The sequence below is a fragment of the Furipterus horrens genome, unplaced genomic scaffold (genome assembly GCF_987537825.1).
Source record: "Furipterus horrens unplaced genomic scaffold, mFurHor1.1.pri manual_scaffold_4, whole genome shotgun sequence".
NCBI classification, from domain to species: domain Eukaryota; kingdom Metazoa; phylum Chordata; class Mammalia; order Chiroptera; family Furipteridae; genus Furipterus; species Furipterus horrens.
Window position 1 is genome coordinate 97,325,558 of NW_028327174.1, and position 21,843 is coordinate 97,347,400.

Consider the following 21,843-nt stretch of genomic DNA (forward strand, 5'->3'; position numbering starts at 1 on the left):
AAAACTGACATTATATTCATGTATTCAGTGACTGGCCGCTTATATTGAAATGTATGTTCTTGAAGACAAGACTTTTATGTTTTGTTTAATGCTATGTGCCTAGAACAGTGCCTGCATCTGAGTCAGAAGTCATTACATATTTTTTTTAAATAATTTGTTTGTTTGTTTGTTTATTTTTAGAGAGCGGGGAAAGGAGAAAGAGAGGGAGAGAAACATCACTGTGTGGTTGCCTCTCACTTATGCTCCCAACTAGGGACCTGATGTGTAACCTAGTCATGTGCCCTGACTGGGAATCGAACCAGTAACACTTGGCTCTCAGGCCGATGCTCAATCCACTGAGCCATAGCAGCCAGGGCTACATATTTTTAATGAATCATATTTTTAAAGTAGGACTATGTAAGTGATTATAGAGAAGCATATTTATGCCCTTAACACTCATATCTATTTGGTGCTCTGATGGTGAGATTATTAGATGGTCTAGAATTTTATATTTTGCCTATTAAAACTGTGTCTGTTTGCCCTGGTCACTGTGGCTCAGTTGGTTGGAGTGTCGTCCTGTACACAAAAAGGTTGGGGGTTTGATTCCCGGTCAGAGCACATACCTAGGTTTCAGCTTCATTCCCCAGTTGGGGCACGTAAAGGAGACAACTAGTCAGTGTTTCTCTCTCACTTTGATGTTTCTCTCTCTTTCTCTAAAATCAAAAAACATATATTTTTCAAAAACTATGTCTTTCTGTTGCCTGTCAAATATGTTTATTACATACTCATTTTTTATATTTTAATTTAATTTTTTAATTTTTATTCTTTTGACCTTTTAAGAATCTGCTAGATGATGTGGAAGAGTTTCATGAACGTGCTCAAGAGGCCATGATGGATGAAACCCCAGATTCTTCTAAACTCCAGATGTTGATAGATATGGGCGCTAGTCTCTATGTGGAGCTACCTGAATTAGCCCGACTGAAGCAAGAGCTACAGCAGGCTCGATGGTTGGATGAAGTAAGACTGACACTATCAGATCCACAGCAAGTCACTTTGGATGTCATGAAGAAATTGATAGACTCTGGGGTGGGGTTGGCTCCCCATCATGCTGTGGAGAAAGCAATGGCTGAACTACAGGAGCTACTTACAGTGTCTGAGCGATGGGAAGAAAAGGCTAAGGTCTGCCTACAGGCAAGGTGAACACATATATTGGTGACTGTTACCTTTTTAATAACTAAGTAAGGTAGTAGAATGGGAGGAGGAACATAAGGGTCTATTTCATTAAATATTTAGTTAAATATTTTATGCCTTCCCCAACCAATCACCAAGCTATCAAATGAATGTACGTATGGACAGTTTTAAATACTGTGTACAAAGTACTTTGTTAGTATTTATGTGATACAAAGTAGTATTTTGTTCAGAGCCTTCCATTACTGATATTATAGTTAGGAGCTAAGAACTGTAAAGCTCATTGCAGTTATGTTATTAACTGAGGAGTACAGAAAAGTGCTGTAGGAATTCTGAAGAGAAGAGATCATTGTTAGCTTGGATGGTCAGAAGAGAATCTAGAGAGAAATGTAAGAACTTAGAGCCTTAAAAAATGAGTAGGATTGAAGTGGAAGGGGAGGCAAGAAAAATGTCATAAGCTAAGTTTAAGGTACAGAGGGAATGTTCATGTGACAAAAGTTAAATGGGTTTTTTTGGAGTGTAGCATTTATGCAGGAAAGTAGTGAGAGATAAGAATCAGGCATAAGAATGTTAAGCAGTTGCATTAGCATTAACATGCTATTGGACCTGTGAGATTTAAGTATAGCATATTTGACTATCAATTAATTTGACTGTAATGTTCTTAATGAAAGTTTTCAGCAGCTAAGATTAATATTTATATAATTTCCATTGTGAGGATGAGGAAACTGGGATGCTTAGAGATATCATGTAGTTATTAATAACACAGTTCAAATTTAAAGCCTTTGCCACTACATTCCAAAGTCTCCATGTACTTAATTACTTTGCCAGCCACTTATTTTTAATGGATTTGATCGAAGTCTTAGATGATTTAATTTGCATAGTTCTGCTCAGCCAAAAAAGGCTCCATGTGTAGTGGATATTTTGTTCTCTAGATGCTGTGGAGCATACAAACTATATTTTATTTATAGCTTTTTTTACACAAAACATTCATATTACTCTGTGCCTTCAGATTCATGAGACTTCCAGGAGGAGGGACAATATTAAATGCAAAAAGCTAAATAATTTTGGAATGTAAAACTATGATTTGGTATATCTGATACAATGCTCATAGTCTAATGAATGAAATTTGTTGGTAGTAATGTTTGAAAACTTTCTTTCCCTCTAAAATGTCTTTCATATCTTTCTTCTTCAACTTCATTGTCACTGACCTAGTTATATCTACTCTTATATTTTCCTTGGATCTTCACAATTCGTTGTGTTTACAGAGTACGTACCTACTATATGCCAGTCACTAATGTTAAGTGCTTTGGAAACAATAGGGGAAAAAGGCACAAAGTCCCTGCTCTAAAGTAGAGCCAACATTCTAGAGGGGAGAGACAGTTGAATAGTGAAAGGATGAATGAATTTTAGTGTCATGAAGAAAATAAAATCGGTAAAGAAGTAGGGATCGATGGAGTTGGTGGAAATGGTGGGAAGTAGAGTCTTCCCTTTTCTAATACCTGTCAAAGTTACCTTTCTGAAACACATTTTTAATATTCTTCCTCTCTTAGTAGTGGTTAATTACTGACCTTTTTTTTTTTCCTCCCCTTCATATCCTCCTTTGCCTTTGGGCTTACTCTCTGCCTCTTAAATAATGGCTTTCTTCTATATGCTGGCCTTGGCTGCTTCGTTTCTCACTTTGTACATCCCCCTGGAAATTTCATCTAACTTCTTAGCTCCATTTACCATCTTTATACTGATTAATTCCAAATTCTTGTCTATAACAGTTTTTTTTTCATTGATACCATCTATCTATTAGATGATTTCTTTGCATGTCCCTCAAATTCCCATATCCGAAATTGGACCCATTAGTCTTAATAACTGTAGTTTAATTAAATGTACATGGTCAACATTAATGGATTTCTAGACTACTGTTTTCTACACTGCTATCTAATATGCTTCTCTGACAATTTCAGGTATTGTGGTGAACTCAAGTATGGTAATTTAGTGTAGTGAAAAGAGCATGGATCTGAGACATCAGTATTTCAGGTGTGCCATTTACTACATTAAGTGACTTTGGGGAAAGTAATTGATCTTTTAAAGTTAAAGTTACCTATAAAATGGAAATAAAGACAATAGCTGTTTTGCCTCCCTTATAGGATTATGGTAAGAATTAAAAGAAACGTGTATGGAAATTCCCTACACATTCTAGCAGTTTGACTTTTTCTCATATATCTGCCCTGTTTTTGTGTTTTTTTAGACCAAGACACAGCGTGGCAAGTTTAGAAAGCATTGTGAACGAAGCTAAGAACATTCCAGCCTTTCTACCCAATGTACTGTCCCTGAAAGAAGCCTTACAAAAAGCTCGAGAATGGACAGCTAAAGTGGAAGCTATTCAGGTAAGGAGCCTATTGAAATCTCTTACCATTTAAATAATGCTCTTTCACAGATGAATTGAAGCCTTTAATTTTTTAGATAGAATAACCATAATAAAATAATTACAGTAACTAAAATTCGCTTGTTCTTCCATCTCATTTTATAATTCAAAATAAGTATTACCTATTTAAACATTACTGTTTCTGTCAACTCCCTGCTGTAAAAGATGACAAAGTGAAATCAGTACTAGATACAGATAATAGTACATAATGTTTCTTCTGTATTATAAAAACCATTAGCAGCATTTACAGTAGTCAGGCTATAAATGCTCTTTACTATAGAGCTATACTCAAAAAAAAAAGAAAGAAACTCACTTATCTTCTGCTGAACTGCTGCACCAAGAAAACATACTCTACAAGTCAAGTACTAATGACTTCCTTTTTACTTTTTTTTCAGTTGACTTTTTTTCTGGGACCTGCTTAGTTGCCTCTCTTTCTATGCTGTTTTTTAATTGATAAATTTATCTTTTTTTTAAATCAGGACAGCTCCTCTGTTTTATCTTTGACCTATTTCAGGCAATTGGTTGTCCTCGAATGTCTTGATAATCCTTAGTTGTTTGGTTAAATTTTTTTTTTTTTTAAGATTTTATTTATTTATTTTTAGAGAGAAGGGGAGGGAGGGAGAAAGAGAGGGAGAGAAACATCAGTATGTGGTTGCCTCTCACACACCCCCAACTGGGGCCCTGGCCTGCAACCCAAGCATGTGCCCCGGCTGGGAATTGAACTGGCAACCCTTTGGTTCGCAGGCTGGCACTCAGTCCACTGAACCACACCAGCCAGAGCATTGGCTGTTTATTTATGATTGAAGGACTTAGTTGGCAAATATAGATAGCTGTCCTGTGTTTCCTCTGATTTTGAAGGATTTTTCCTCCACCAAGCTCTTCCCTTCAGCTGGACTGACTTGCAGGCTCTAAGTCAGTGGTTCTCAACCTTCCTAGTGCTGCAATCCTTTAATATAGTTCCTCTTGTTGTGGTGACCCCCAACCATAAAATTATTTTTCTTGTTACTTCATAACTGTAATTTTGCTAATGTTATGAATCGTAATATAAATATCTGATATGCAGGATGTATTTTCATTGTTACAAATTGAACATAATTAAAGTATAGTGATTAATCACAAAAACAATATGTAATTATATATGTGTTTTCCAATGATCTTAGGCGACCCCTGTGAAAGGATCGTTGGACCCCCAAAGGGGTCGCGACCCATAGGTTGAGAACCTCTGCTCTTAAGTGGACAGCTTCTATTCATAGGCAAACTCTCCCTTAGGATACATAGCTTAAGGGCAGGCTCTCTCTAGGCTTAGCCGGGAGGTATTCTGTAGTGAAATGGCTGTAGCTGGGTACAAGAGGGATTAGTAGTAAATACAGTATTTCTTGATTATATATGTGTCTTGAGCTTTCTTTTCTCTTTCAGTGAGCTGTCTATTCTTATTCTAACTGCATAGTGATTTAATTATACTATTACAATATCTTAGGATAGAACCTATTACTCTTTTGAAAAGTTCCTTGCCTGTTTATTTTTCTACATGTTTCAGTTTAACTTTCAAAATGAATTTGTAGGCAGATGAATCAGTTAATATATGGGAAATAGCCTTTTAATTGAATGTCAATATTTAGCACTTGATACTATGCCTTTCCTTTATAGCCTCTGAATAACAATGAGTGTTACGGGGATATATATAGTTTCTTATAGGAATGCTAAAGTGTTTGCTAGGTGATTAATCCTGAAGTATCACTCTGAATTAATGTCTATGGGCTGCCAACCCAGTTCAGGTGTTCTTACCAAGATCCTGTATGTATTACTTATTAACCCTGACACCAGCTGTAATAATTTAGTTATTTAGTGAATTTAAAGCAGTATATAAGTTCTGAAAACATGACTTTATTACATGGAAATGTTGAAACATTATGACTTAGAAGGAAAATACCCATTTTCGTCTGTGTTTAAGTAACATAAAATGGAGGTGATTATCAGAACTAAAGGACATTGCTTTGTGGTTTGTTGGAAAGATTGTGGAAGACTTTGAAACAGGCAAAAAAGGTTACTGGATGTTCTTTCGGTGGAATAATGGATGTTGTCTGGTGGGCTCTCAATGATTATCTGTTTCTAGGACTGTATGTCTTAGATTTTCTTTGATGAAGCTATTTAACAACTACATCAATTATTTAAAAGCGGTAGTGATACAAATGAATTACAGTTATAGAAAAGTAATTAAATTTGTGTTTGGATATGGAACAATTGATTTCCACACTGTAGAAAAGGTAATTCCACTGTCCGGTATGATACTAACGTCTGTTCCCATCCATTAGCAAATTTGTTTCCTCATTTGTAAGCATATATATATGCCTAATCTTTGCATTGTCCCTTGTCCTGTATGATATTAAATATCCGTTTTCATCCATTAGCAAATTTGTTTCCTCATTTATAAGCATAAATATGTCTTTTCTTTACATTGTCCTTTAAACTGGGTTTTACATCTTACTGATGCCCTTGTTAATTAATAAAATTAAAAACTTTGACAACATGAATTTACTACACGACTTTATAAGTTAAATCTATAGGGGTGATATTGGTTAAAACATTTTCGAATGTATACAATTCAGTACATCTGTATATTGTATTTGCACACTTTTAAAAAAGATACAGTTTATTGATTTTATTTTGAGAGAGAGAGGAAGAGGGAGAAAGAGAACAAGGATTTGTTCCATTTATTTAGCATTCATTAGTTGATTTTTATATGTATCCTGACCAGGAATTGAACCCGCAACCTTGACATATCGGGATGACACTTAACCAACTGAGCATTATGTTGTTACAGTTATCCCAATTTGTTTTCCCTTTGCTTCCCTCTGCCCAGCACCCACTTCCCTACAGCAATCCCACCCCCCTTAGTTCATGTCCATGGTCACGCATATAAGTTCTTCGGCTTCACCCTTTCCTGTATTATTCTTAACTTCCCGCTGTCTATTTTGTACCAACCAATTATGCTTCTTAATCCCTGCACAATTTCCCCATTTCTTTCCCTTCCCTCTCCTTGCTGATAACCCTCCAAATGATCCCTATATCTAGGACTCTGTTCCTATTCTGGTTGTTTACTTAGTTTGTTTTTGTTTTTATTTTTTAGGTTCTGTTGTTGATAGTTGTGAGTTTGTTGTCATTTTAATGTTCATAGTTTTGATCTTCTTTTTCTTAAATAAGTTGCTTTAACATTTCACGTAATAATGACTTGGTAATGATGAACTCCTTTAGCTTTACCTTGTCTGGGAAGTACTTTATCTGCCCTTCCATTCTAAATGATAGCTTTGCTGGATAGAGTAATCTTTGTTCTGGGTCCTTTCTTTTCATCACATTGAATACAGTATTCCTTCACATATTGCATTCTAGACCCCCCTGCGATAGGTGAAAATCCGAAAAGTAGGAACCTTACATTTATTTTAGTATTTATATATATTTTAAGGCTTTATAAACCCTTCCCACACACTTATAAACCATTCCCAGTCCCTTATTAACCTTTTCCACTCCCTTATTAACCTTTTCCACACTTATAAACACTATTTATGTTCTTATACATATTCTACACTCTTAAATCTACGTAACTTTAACAACATACGTATACATTACCACGAAATCCTGCGATATAGCGAAAAATCCACAATAAATAATTAAATATATTTTTTAAAATCCCGTGATACAGTGAGTCCACGATAAGTAACCACGATATAGCGAAGGACTACTGTACTTCTTGCCAGTCCTTTCTTGCCTGCAAAGTTTCTTTTGAGAAATCAGCTGATGGTCTTATAGGCCCCCCTTTGTAGGTAACTCTTTTCTTTTCTCTTGCTGCTTTTAAGATTCTCTCTTTATCTTGAACTTTTGGCATTTTAATTATGATGTGTCTTGGTGGGGTCCTTTGAGTCTAGCATGTTTGGGACTCTCTGTGTTTCCTGGACTTGTATGCCTATTTCCTTCGCCGTATTTGGTTAAGTTTTTCTTCATTACTTTTTCACATAAGCTTTCAATTTCTTGCTCTTCCTCTTCTCTTCTGGCACCACTATGATTCGGATATTGGCACGTTTAGAGTTTTTCCAGAGATTTCTAAGCCTCTCGTTATTTTTTTCAATTCTTGCTTCCTCATTCTGCACTGGTTGACTGTTTATTTGTTCCTTATGTTCCAAATCATTGATTTGAACCCCGGTTTCCTTCCTTTCACCATTGGTTTTGTGTGGATTTTCCTTCATTTCATTTAGCATAGCCTTCACTTCTTCCTTTCTGCATTTGCTGTACTTAAGCATATCTGTCAAGTCTGTGAACATCTTTATCACCAGTGTTTTGAACTCTACGATTGTTAGGTGGGCTATCTCCTTGTTGCTTAGTTCTCCCACTGAAACCTTGATCTGTTCCCTCTTTTGGGCCATACTTCTCTGTCTCCTCATCTTGACAGGCTCTTGTGTTTGTTTGCCTCAGTGTCTTAGGTAGAGCTGTTGCACCTGTTATGTTGTTAGGGGGTGGAGCCTTAGGTATTTGTCAGTGCGGGATGACCCGTTTCACCACGTTATGGCGCCGTATATGGGGGAGGGCCTGAGAGACAGCCATGCTTCTTGCTCAGTACTTATTCCTTTTTCAGGCACTTCTCCCACTTCCCGTATGGGACTGGCACCCCTATAGCTGTTGCCCTGGCTGTCGTTCCCAGAGTGGGTGGGTCTGCGAATGTTCTAGGACCATAGGGACCCTTTATACAAGTGTGCTCTGCTGAAGAGACCAGCAGTTTCTTCCTTTGCCCCAACCCCCACTGGTTTTCACAGTCAGGAGCAATGAGGCTTTATTTTCCCTGGTGCAGGGACCATGAGCTGTGCAGTCTGTTCTCGTGCTGGGAGCGCTCCCCAGGTGTACCTCCCTACTTTTTAAAATGTGTGACGGTGCTTTCCACTGGTCTGCCACTGCCACAGCTGCCACTACACTGCTTCCTCTCCACCCTGACTCCGCCCCTCTTACCTTTCTGGATGAGTATTTCTTCTTTATATCTTTATTTGTTGGACTTCCATGCAGTTCAGCTTTCTGGAACTTCTGGTTGTCTCTAGTTTTAAGATAGTTGTATCCCTTCCTAGTTGTGTAGGGAGACTCAGCATGTCTATCTAGGCCTCCATCTTGTCCAGAAGTCCGCACCGATTTTTTAAAAAGAACATTGGTAGCTCTATTAATTTAAGAGATATAATTCAGTTTAAAGAATAATATTTAATAAGAAATTTTACTTTAAACTCTTCGTAAGGTCTTTGGCAATATATTGCCAATTCAGTAAGTGAGTGTAATTTGTGTAATAATGTACTTTTGTTTTTCAGAGTGGCAGCAACTATGCTTACTTGGAGCAGCTGGAGAACCTATCTGCTAAAGGGCGCCCTATTCCTGTGCGTCTTGATGCATTGCCCCAAGTAGAATCACAGGTAGCAGCAGCACGGGCATGGAGAGAAAGGACTGGGCGGACCTTTCTTAAGAAGAATTCTAGCCATACATTGTTACAGGTAAAGAGTAGTTTACTTAAGGTATATATACATTAACACCCTCATCTGAAGCTGATTAATTTAACACCTATAGGTAGTAGTATTATTGGTGAGGACTGTTTTCACTTTATCTGATCATGGTTATACCAGTGATTTCTGTTAGGTAATATCAAATGTTGACCAGAGCCAACATTTGGCTTGGTTGGGCTTCATCCCAGAAAGCGAAAGGTCACTGGTTCGATTCCCAGTCAGGGTACATGCCTGGGTTGCAGGTTTGGTCTCCAGCTGGAGGTGTGTATGAGAGGCAAACGATGTATGTTTCTCTCTCACATCAACGTTTCTCTCCCTCTTGCTCCCTCCCTTGAAAAATAAATAAATAAAATCTTAAAATTTTGACCAGAAATTTGGAACCTATGGTAGACTTATTTCTGGTTCATCCTGTGCTGTGTCCAGAAACAGCAATCACTCTGGATCTTGTCTCTGTTTTTAATGGACTCCGTCGCTGAAAGATTTTATTCCTCAGAAGCACAAATTTAAATACGCTTTACCCTACTCATCTTGAGCATTTAAATATAGTAAGATAGTTTTATGTTTGAGAGCTGGCTTCCTAACTGCTAACCCTGTGTCCTTGAGCAAGTTGTTTCCTTTCTGAGCCTCAGTTTCCATTGTTTGTAAAATACAGATAATACTACCTACTTCAGAGTTGCTCTGAGATTTGAATTAGATAATGTGTGTAAAGTCCTTAAGAAGGTGCCTAGGACTTGGTGAGTAGTCAATAAATGCTTTCTTTTATTTTCAGTTTTAAGATTTTTTTTTTAAAACCAGGGCTCAATATTTTGTTTTATTTTTGTAGGTGCTAAGTCCCCGAACTGACATTGGTATATATGGGAGTGGTAAAAACAGAAGGAAAAAAGTAAAAGAACTAATAGAAAAAGAAAAAGAAAAGGATCTGGACCTTGAGCCTCTGACTGATCTGGAGGAAGGATTGGAGGAAACCAGAGATACAGCCATGGTGGTAAGAAGCTATGATATGCATCTTGACTTCACATTGAGAATACAAAATTCTGTGACAATATTAGCAAATTCACTGTTTTTATGTTCTTAACTTTTTAAATATTTGTATACTTTCTTTGACTTTATGCTTATATATATATTTCACATGTATTTTAATATTTATAATCAAAGTATACAAAAAAGTTGACTGTTGTGTTCTCTTCCAAAATTGTTTTCCATATACCTGTTCTTTATATATATCCAGTGTTTATCTGCAAGTTACCACTAACATGGCTGGTTTGGCTCAGTGGATTGAGCGTCGGCCTGCGAGCTAAGTGTCGCTGGTTCGATCCTCCAGTCAGGGCACATCAGAGAAGGAAAACTCTGACTCCAAAAAACCTCCGCTGCCTTGCGGCATACCTCTTCAGGGGAAAGGCTAAGGGAGTAAACCCCGACAGAAAATCCGAAGCCGGAGTCCCTAAGGCGGTTTGACGTTGTAGTCAACACCGGCAACTCCTGTGGTGCACCTGAAGCCAAGCTGTATTGACTCCGTCTTTCCCTTGGACCCTTCAGCTGCGAAGAGAGGGGGGGTCTGCTGCATGGGCAACAGCAGACCCTCCATATCACCCTGCCCAGGCTCTGTAGCTTCAGCTTCACTGGAGAGGACACTCCAGCGACATCGCAAGATGTCGATTCAACACGGGAGGAGACAGATACCGTGTCACTCCCGAGTTGGATTGCACAGCCATTCTCGGCAGTGCAGATAGACTCTTAAGAAGCTACACCATCGTCTCTCGAGACGGACGGCTGCCGACGATTGTTGTTTTAGTAGTTGTCTAATATTCAGTCAAATTGTCTAGTTTGCTAAACATTTTTCTGATATTGAACATTTGGTTATTACTAAGTGTTTGCTTATGGATACTAATAAAGTGAACTTATTTGTATTAGCCTTTTCCTTTTTCAAGTTATTTTCCTATAATTTAATAGCATTTTGTGATGCTTAATACTAATGTGCTTTTCCAAGGAATTGTATCGGCTTACCAATACCAGCTGCTATTTAAAATATCTCCTTTCTCTTAGTAGGTTTCAATAGTATAGTGAGTGCTCAATAAAATATTTGTAGCTAGTTAGAAGTTTGTTTTGAAAGTAGGAGGACTATGTTAAGATTACTAGGAGTCTGAGGAAATCGAAAATAAAAATGAGTTTGGGCAATATGTAATAGGAAGGAGTTGCTTATGGGTGTTTCTGCTTACAAATGATTGGTTTTTGTTTCTAAGGTGTTTTTTTTTTAATTTTATTTTTCAATTACAGTTTGAATTCAACATTATTTTTTGTTAGTTTCAGGGGTACATCATAGTGGTTAGACAGTCAACTACACAATATTGCCCCCAATATTTCAGGTATTTACCTGGCACCATACATATTTTTATAATATTTTTGGCAAATGATCCTGTTTTAAGGCCAGTGGAATGATTTCTTACTAGGGAGCCTGCCTAACAGGTCAGTCTTGCCAGATAAGTGGAACAGGAAATTATTTCAAAATTGTTTCAAAGCTATGAAAGTTTTTTTAAAAATCCACTGATATATTCATGATAAATTTTGTTTACTTTTATTTACTTTTTTGAAATGAGCTACATAAAATCTTGTTATAATTGGCCCTCACACTGCTATTCTATTTCTACGTAAGTTGGAGAGGCCTTCTAGAAAGAAATAAAAATTGATTTGTATATATATAAAAAAAAAATTGATTTGTATAGAACTTCCCCCTAGGGAACGAATTACAGGTAGATGGGGAACTAGTATTTATTGAGGGTTTACCTTGTGCTAAGCACCAAGTTAGGCATTTTGATTTGTTACCTTATTTAATCATTAAAACAACAAAATGAGGATGGTAGTATCTTCCTCACTCTTAAGAAAATTGAGATTCAGAAAACTTGTGCACCAGATCAACAATATGTAATTACCAGAGTAAGCTTCATACCCGGGTTGCTTGATTTCAAGGCATGTTGTCTACTGACTTTACAGAAGAATTCAAAGTACCCTACTGATAAAATTGTCAAATATTATAGGTTCTTGCCCATTTCACAGACAAGGAATGTTTGCATAGAAACTGTCAGGGCTACTCCAAATTTTAGGAAATGATTGACAGCATTTTTTTAAAGGACATTGCCACCATGAAGCCACAACTTAGAGGTCATCCCTTAAGCGTTGAGGATTTGATATTTTGGAGTATTTTGCATTGACTCCTTTCTATTAAATGTTGGTTGTATGCAGGTGGCAGTTTTCAAAGAACGGGAACAAAAAGAGATTGAAGCCATGCATTCCCTCAGAGCAGCCAACTTAGCTAAGATGACAATGGTGGACCGCATAGAAGAAGTGAAATTTTGCATTTGCCGCAAGACAGCCAGTGGATTTATGCTGCAGTGTGAGCTCTGCAAAGACTGGTTCCATAACAGCTGTGTTCCCCTGCCTAAGTCAAGTTCTCAGAAAAAAGGGTCTAGCTGGCAGGCTAAAGAAGTAAAATTTCTTTGCCCTCTTTGTATGCGGTCTCGAAGACCAAGACTAGAGACTATTCTGTCACTCTTAGTATCCCTTCAGAAGTTGCCTGTAAGGTTGCCTGAAGGAGAGGCCCTACAATGCCTGACAGAACGTGCTATGAGTTGGCAGGATAGAGCACGGCAGGCCCTAGCCACAGATGAACTGTCTTCTGCCCTGGCCAAATTGTCTGTGTTGAGCCAGCGTATGGTGGAGCAGGCAGCTCGAGAAAAAACTGAAAAAATCATCAGTGCAGAACTCCAAAAAGCAGCTGCCAATCCAGACTTACAGGTAAGTTTAGGATTTTCTTTCTTTCTGTACTTCATGAAATAATATTTGTCAGTGTGTAAATAGTAAATCAAATCTCTCATACCAGTTGATTAGAAAGACAAGAGTAAGTTACCAGCAACTATATTCTCCATAATGTCTTCTTTCTACATAGACCCATAGGATTTTCTTTGGATATATACTTAAGTCATTTTAGTGAAAAATTACCTGGAAGAATCATTGAGGTGGACCTTGGTATCATAGGCAGATAATTTGATCTGTACCAACTGGTGAACTCTGTTAGCCACTTTGAAAAGTTCATTACATTTTAGTGATTGTAATCACATATTACCCATGTTTATTTAGTGTGTTTCTCTGTTCATCCTGGAATTGTTGTTTAGGGACACTTACCTAGTTTCCAGCAGTCTGCTTTTAACCGGATGGTAAGCAGTGTTTCCTCTTCCCCTCGACAAACAATGGATTATGATGATGAAGAAACAGATTCTGATGAAGACATTCGGGAGACATATGGCTATGACATGAAGGTAATTACATGACCAGGTGTGTGGGTACATACCTGATCCCTGGGTTTGTTTAAAAGAAGTTATTTAATACTGATGTGAGGCCTGAGAGTAGAAGAGAAAGCTAGAAATCTATTTTGAGTTTATGGTGATGGATAGTGTTTTCTCAAAGCTCCAAAAAACATAGATTAATGAAATAATTTTTTTTAAGGGTGGAATTTTTAAACTATTTTCATCACCTTGTAACTCCTTATGGCTTATGGGGACTAGCAAAATTATGCGTTTAGTTACTGAAACCTTTCATGGCTGATTTTATTATTTTTTCCTTTGAGTTGTTAACATCTGTAGTTTTAAGAATTCCATTGTAACTAGACTTTGAGTCCTTTGCTTTGGCCTTTCATCTGGTTGGTGCTAGATTAAATATCATAGAGATGGTTTATACTTGGGCCAATGGTTTGAACTTGCAGTTACAGTTGCAGTTAAAATATATTATTTGCCCTCAATGTGATTATTTTGATAATGGCACCACACCTGTGATGAAGAGAAAATTTTGGCGAGTTTGTTTTATGTTGGATGTTATTGGCCTTTTTAAAAAAAATCTTCACCCAAGGATATGTTCACTCTCTTCAGAGAGGAAGGAAGAGAGAGGGAGAGAGAGAAATATCAATGTGAGAGAGAAACATGGATGATCAGTTGCCTCTTGCATGCACCCCAACCAGAGTGAGCCCACAACCTAGGCATGTGCCCTGGCTCGGAATGGAACCCATAGCCGTTTGATGCATGGGATATTGCTCCAACCAATTGAGCCACCCAGAAAGGGCTTCCTGGCCCTTTATTGTTATTTCATGTCAGGCCCAAGTCCTTGTCTTTTACCTAGTAATATTATTTGTTGATCTGTTTAGAATCTGTTCCTGTAACCAGGGAGTTCATACTCTTATGTGTGAAAAACTAGGGTGTAATCTTTTCCAGACCCCTGAACTGTCTTTTCTTTGTCTTTTCAGCATACAATTCAGGTAGGTAAGCTCATTCTTAGAACATGAATATCATTAGCATTAAATTCCCAGGATATGAAATTAAAACCATCCATTATAGATGCTAGTAAATTATATGCTGGAAAATATGTTTCTCAAGATAATAATAGATCCAGGGGATGTTTTATTTTATTTTATTTTATTTTTTTATTTTTTTCAGGGGATGTTTTAATGAGGAAATTTTTAGTTATGTGAAATAAAGACTTGAGAAAAGTTGAAACTTGAATTAACCTGTTAAAATAATGTTCTAAGCACCTTGTTACCTGAAGTTAATGACCATCTTTGTTGTATAGGATGATCAGGAGCAGCTGAAAGGAAATGCAGCCTGTGCCACATATATGTTATTTAGCTAATACTAGAATTACCTGTTTGACATAGCTTAGAGGCCTCCGATACTTGGGTTATCTTTCAAGCACATTAATAATCAGCAACTACTGTAGAATTGCTAAACAGGATGGGCTTGGAAGCAGATTGGTAACTTATAAAAACAAAACATCACAAGTATTACATGATTTCAGGGTTAGGGATCAAAACTATGTTTTGGTATGGTTGTATGGAGTACAGTATTCCCTCACTTATTGAGGGTATTACGTTCTAGACCCCCACCCCCACCCCCCTGCGATAGGTGAAAATCCGCGAAGTAGGAACCTTACATTTATTTTAGTATTTATATATATTTTAAGGCTTTATAAACCCTTCCCACACACTTATAAACCGTTCCCAGTCCCTTATTAACCTTTCCCACTCCCTTACTAACTTTTCCACACTTTCATACACACTACTTATGTTCTTAAACATATTCTACACTCTTAAACCTACGTAACTTTAACATCTGTATACAGTACCGCAAAATCCCACGATATAGCGAAAAATCTGTGATAAATATAATATTTTTTAAAATCTCGCGATAGTGAGGCTGCGATAAGTGAACCGTGATATAGAGAGGGACTGCTGTAGTCCTTTTTCTAAAATCTATATGGGAGTCTCAGCCTACGTTTCTTCTTTGGTCAAGGGTATTGGAAGGATAGAAACATAAAATTATGGATTTCATAGTGTTAGCAATGTATTTGACAGCTTAGAAGAGTGGAAGAATGATGGTAAGACTTAAGTTAATTCAAAGTAAAAGTTACCTTGCTGTAGGTATCTTTACAGTTAAAAAATTTATATTTTTCAGCACGTACTGTGATGAAAATTTTATTGGCCAATTTATTTTTAATTCGCTTGGTGATTTTTCCTTTGTATGATGTCCCCTGATTGTGATCTAAGGGGTTCCTTGACCAGCAGGAATCCTGGCACAGATGAAAATGACCCAGAAACTGTCTGCCTGTTCTGGGGAGCGAAGGCTGAGCAATCTCATAGAGGAGAATACACCTGATCCTTCCCTAGAGCCCAGTTTTATTTAGTAGCATAGGTGCAGGAATCTTGACAAGCATGATATTTCTGCTAAGTCAGACAGAATGAGGGTAACTCAAGTACAAAGTTTTGAATACCCCATGCGAAGGTCAGCCTGGCTCCAGAAAATTACTAACTCTTTTTATTACTTCCCTGTTATCTTATCAGAAGGGTGTGACTTCCCCAAGATTGCTTTCAGCCTGGATTTTATTGCCTCTGTTTTCAGGGCATAGTGCAGGGGGTCACAATCTTCTGAATCAGTGCCATCCGTCCTCCATAGTGACCATGAATTCATCCTTAAGATAGTTTGAATTTAATATCTTAACTTGAGGAAAAGCCCCTTAATGGTTTAGGAAGAAGAATATGTAATTATATAGAAAAATAAAATCAGTCATTTGATCTTAGTTATTGTAGCATTTAAATGTTTAAAACAAATGGTTTTTGGTTTGCATTTTTTACTTCATTTTGCATGTAATATTCTGTGGTCACCATTGAAATACTCTGAGCAACAATTCAGGAAAATTATTAATGCCCTGGTAAGTGTGGCTCAGTTGGTTGGAGCATCCTCCCATAAACCCAAAGGTCACAGGTTTGACTCCTGGTCAGGGTACATGCCTGGGTTCTGGGTTTGGTCCCTGTCAGGGGGTGCATATAGGAGGCAACCGATCGATGTTACCTCACATGGAGTTTCTCTCCCTTTCTCTCTCTCTCTTTCCCCCTCTCTCAAATCAGTGAGTGTATCCTTGAGTGAGGATTAGAAAAAAAGATAATACATATTTAATGAAACAGTCCCTCAGAGATCTTTTGTGACTGTAACTGGGATAACCTTTCAGATATTCATATGATTATTTCCTTTTAAGGCATGTTATTTGCCTTTACTGAAACTGTTTATTCATATTATAGTTTATATTTTGCAGATGCTTTTATTTTCTTCTCACCCTTGTTAACCCTTTGAGTGCCATGCATAATTTGAAAGTTGGATCAACATGAGAAAAAATTATATCAATATATAACCTGAGGTACAAAAAGAGAACAAAACATAAAATACGAATTATTCCATTGTTATTTACATTTATAGCCATCAAAAAAATGAATCACTGGGAGTGACTCTGGCACTTTTGGGAAAATTAGCGTCCCTCACAGTGATGTTGGCACTCAAAGGGTTAATACTTGGGTGGCTGGAGCTTTAGTAGAAATAGAGTAGATTTTGTCTTAGACTGTAGTCTGACTTTAATACCAGATAAGATGGAGTGATAGATCTACATATAAAACACATTTTTCTTTTTTTTTTAATATATTTTGATTATGCTATTACAGTTATCCCAATTTTCCCTCCTGTGCCCACCTCTGCCCAGTACCCTCCATTCCCTCTTGCAGTCCACCCCCTTGGTTCATGTCCATGGGTCGTGCATATTAGTTCTTCCGCTACTCCCCTGTCTGTTTTGTACCTACCAATTTGTACTTCTTATTGCCTGCACCTTTTCCCCCATTCTCCCCGTTCCCCCTCCAAACTGATTACCCACCAAATGATCTCTATATCTATGATCCTGTTTCTGTTCTGCTTGTTTGCTTAGTTTTTTAGATTCAGTTGTTGGTAGTTGTGAATTTATTGCCATTTTAATGTTCATAGCTTTGATCTTCTTTTTCTTGAGTCCCGTTAACATTTCATGTAAGAAGGGCTTGGTGATGCTGAATTCCTTTAGCTTTACCTTTTCTGGGAAGCACTTTATCTGCCCTTCCGTTTTAAATGATAGCTTTGCTGGATGAAGTAATCTTGCTTTCCATCACTTTGAATATTTCCTGCCAGACCCTTCTTGCCTGCAAAGTTTCTTTTGAGAAATCATCTGACAGCCTTATGGGAACTCCTTTCTAGGTAACTCTGCTTTTCTCTTGATGCTTTTAAGATTCTCTCTTTATCTTAAACCTTTGGCATTTTAATTATGATATGTCTTAATGTGGGCCTCTTTGTGTCCATCTTTGTTTGGGACTCTTGTGCTTCCTGGACCTGTATGTCTGTTTCCTTCACCAAATTAGGAAAGTTTTCCTTTATATTTTTTCAAATAAGTTTTCAATTTCTTGCTCTTTCTTTTCTTCGTCCAGTATCCTTGTGATTCAAAGGTTGGTATGTTTGTTGTCCCAGAGGCTCCTTAATCTGTACTTGATTTTTGGATTCCTTTGTCTTCTTACTGTTCTGATTGAATGTTTTTTTTTTCTTCCATATGTTCCAAATTATAGATTTGATTCTTGGCTTCATCCCTTCCACTGTTGGTTTCCTATTAATTTTTTCTTTATTTCACTTACTGTAATCTTTATTTCTGCCTGGGTCTCTTGCTGAGGTACCCAGTGAGTTCCTTAAGCATCTGTTTAGTAACTAGTGTTTTGAACTGGGCATCTGATAGATTGCTTATCTCCCTTTTGTTTAGTTCTTTTTCTGGAGTTTTGTTCTATTCTTTCACTTGCATCATATTTCTTTGTCTCCTCATTCTGGCAGCCTCCCTGTGTTTGTTTCTATGTATTAAGTAGAGTTGCTTTGACTCCCTGTCTTAGTAGCATGGCCTGTTGTAGAAAAGCGTTTCGGTAAGTTGGATGAGAAGTAGCATTAGGTAATTGCTAGGGCAGGGCAACCCACGTGAACCACGTTGATAGTCTCTGAAATAATGTAGCTGCTTTGTGTCTCTGTGGTGGGGAGAGCTCAGAAAGGGAACAATGGTTGCTGCCTGGGCTCTGGAGTTTTTTCCAGGAGAAAGCTGTCCCCCGGCACTTGCCCGGATGTCAGACACTACAGTTTCTCCCCGTATGCCATTGGTACCCTTCCAGCTGCAGTCCCGATGCTGGAGCCAAGAGGGAGTGAGTCTGTGTAAGTCCTAAGCTTGTTGCAGGCTTTTTAAGAGGAGATGCCTGAGAATCCCACAGCTTCTTCCATTGCACCAACCCCCACTGATTTTTATAGCTAGAAGTTGTGGGGACTTACCGTCCTGGCATGGAACCCTGGGCTGGGTGGTCTGGTGTATGGCTGGGATCCCTTGCTCCTAAGGTATCCCTCCTGATTTTTATCCATCACACGTGGGTGTGGGACTGCCCATACCACAACTCCACACACCTCTGCCTCTATGCTTCTCCTACCTATCTGGATGAATGTGACTTCTTTAAATCCTTTGTTGTTGGATTTCCATATAGCTTGACTTTTTGATGATTCTGGGTGATAATTGTTTTGTAGTTTAGTTGTAATTTTTGCTGTGGTTGTGCAAGGAGGCAAGCTGTGTTTACCTACACCTTCTCTATAAAACATATTTTTTACTTAGAGGCCCTTCCATCTTTCTTGCATATTTGCCGTTAGTGGGACTGGACTGTAATTTTCCTCCTTAGGAAGAGTAATTTGTTTAAGCTTGCTGTTCATCAGCCTTTTGCTTTCAACATGTCTGTGTCTTTATATTTAAAATGTGTGTCTTAAGGTAACCTGTAGTAGGGTCCTTTCTTCTCTCTATTCTGCATATATATGTAATTGTAAAATATATAGATGAATCTTTTTGTGTGTCTTGTGTGTTTTTAAAGTAATATTATGATCTGTCTTTTCTTTGGGGGTGGCTTAATCCATTTACATTTAAGGTATGGTAACTGTTGACATGATTTGGTTTGAGTTGACCATCCTGCGAGAGAGATATATATATATATATATATATATATATATATATATATATATATATATAAAATATAATTTATTTATTTATTTTTTGGTTCATCTGTTGCTCTTTTCCTGCCTTCTTTTAGGTTAATTGAAAATTTAAAATATGTTCATTTTATTTTTTATTGGCTTCTTATACCTTTTTTCCAATGATTCCTCTGGGGCTAACAATGCATCTTTAACTTACCAAAGTCAGTATTGTACTGTTACAGAACCATTGGGCTGCTCCAATTGAAAACAAACCCACGGGCTCTTTAATTAGGGGTCCGATTGCCCGCCGCCAGAATTACAACTCTTAATACTTCAGTTGAGTGAAAAGAAAATTGTTTATTTAACAGTTACACATATCCTTGCCTCCCCCCTACCAAACCTAGCCAGTTTTAGGAAGGTCAGAAACACCGTTTCCCTACTTTCCAAACACAGTTCAGCTTTACCAGCGGCTGCCAATCATTCAGTCTGATTGAGGAGGTCCTTTCTGTGCTGTGGTGCCCTTCAGCTCTCAATACAAAACCTCCGGATTCTCAGCCTCCTTGCAAACTGTCTTCTTTCTGTAAACCGCATGGATCTCCTCTCCTTCTCCAGAGCACCCCTGCGAACACCCGCCAGCGAGGGAGACAGCCCCAGAGTGTGCCCCCCACCCCCCTAAAGTGTTCACAGCTGCCTATATATCCCTGACTGCGTCTTCTGATGCAGTGGGTGTTGCCAACAGTTCTGACCATTCACAGAACCCCACGTAGGCTCTGTGTGCTTTCCATACCGTCCCCTGGTTCAAGACTCCTCCCATCCACCTGAGGCCTTGGAAGCATCCAAGCAATTTTGCGTAATGAAAGACACCAGCCACCAGCCTCAGGCGTTTGGAGGCATTCTGAAAGCTGCTTCCTTCTCCCCATCCCCCAGCCGCAAACTCCGGGGATTTTTGGACTCCCGTTTCTGTAATAGTACCTCTTCAAATTTCATACTTCACTTGGGGAAATAATTTTTCTTCAATTTCTTTTTACTTACTACTTTCCTTCATTATCTTTTGATCACCATCCTTTCCATTTTAAAAGCTTAACAAAGTTTTCTGCTTGAGTTACAATGAAATGAGTAGTGAGGGTCAGAAAAGATAATTCCAGTTCCAGTCAGTGAGAATCAGCATCTGGGAACTAAACTAGGAAAGTATAGTACTACAGTACTGTACCATCTGTTGCTTTTTAGAACTTGAATTCTTGGATAGGGAAGAAGATGATGAACTGCTATTCCTAAATTTTCAGTGAGTAGAGTTGTTTTTCAGAATCCTGTTATAAAACTTAAGTATCCTATTTTATTAAGGATAATCTCATGATAATAGATTTTCCTGTCATGTACTGTACAAGGAGAATCAGGTATTACCAACATTGGTCATTAAGCTTTTGTCTCCCTTCTCTTAACCCACTCTTCTATAATCATCTTAGTGTTGCAAGGGAGGAACTCTACAGCAGGGGTTTGTAAACTAATAACATATAATGTATAATACTAATGTATAGTAAATATTATAGGCTTTGAGAGCCACATGCATTCTCTATTGCATATTCCTTTTTTAAACAACTCTTTTAAGTATATGAAAACTATTCTTAGTTCACACTTTATACAAAAAAACAGCCTGCCAGCTGGATTTGGTCCACAGGTTGTAGTGTGCCAACCTCTGCTCTACACATTTGTTCTTCGCCTGCTGCCTCCCTTCTGCCAATAGAGGACATTAGAGAAAATTAAATTTTCTGGACAGTCAGAAGGGACTTGGCCTTGCCCGTTGTATTTTCCATTCCTGTCATCATCTGAACTGCATGCCCCCCCCTCTTTTTTTTACCCTGGCAGTGGAAATTTTTCCAGTTTCTAAATTTTTTCATACCCCAGAAACTAACCACATCATGTTTGATTAGAGACAGCAGAAGTAACTGGCCAGAGCTTGTTCCTCAGATCTGGATTCTAACTCTTCAGGGCCCTTCTTCTGAGTTCTTAGGTTCTAATAGTCCCATTTCTTCTCTTTGTTACCTTAAGCCCTAGGGATGACAACTCTGCAATTATCTTGGTGTTACCCGTTGCTTTTGAAGCCTTTAATGTACAGGGTGTGGCAAAAGTAGGTTTATGATTGTGAGTACGGAAACCAGAGTTTATTCTTGTATCATTATTATTTTATTATGTTCCATATGAACAACTGTTATAAACCTACTTTTGACCCATCCTGTACATTTAGCCATTTCATTTTATTAAATTCTCCCTGTTGAAATACCTTTGATTTCTGTCTTTCTGAGTCCACTCTGACTATTAAAGCTATACATGTGAGTTTGTAGAAATTAACCACAAAGGAGAATCATCTGAGACCTAA

At 37.9% G+C, this 21,843-nt stretch overlaps 1 protein-coding gene across 1 annotated transcript in view; it reads left to right on the forward strand.

Moving 5' to 3' along the window:
- Positions 1 to 21,843, forward strand: part of KDM5A (lysine demethylase 5A) — a 133,784-nt gene that overhangs the window by 97,953 nt on the left and 13,988 nt on the right. The window contains exons 19-24 of the mRNA XM_090273826.1: positions 820 to 1,175; positions 3,407 to 3,545; positions 8,920 to 9,099; positions 9,932 to 10,093; positions 12,346 to 12,897; positions 13,275 to 13,418. Of these exons, the coding sequence (XP_090129952.1) occupies positions 820 to 1,175; positions 3,407 to 3,545; positions 8,920 to 9,099; positions 9,932 to 10,093; positions 12,346 to 12,897; positions 13,275 to 13,418 (1,533 nt within the window). The remainder of the gene's footprint in view (positions 1 to 819; positions 1,176 to 3,406; positions 3,546 to 8,919; positions 9,100 to 9,931; positions 10,094 to 12,345; positions 12,898 to 13,274; positions 13,419 to 21,843) is intronic.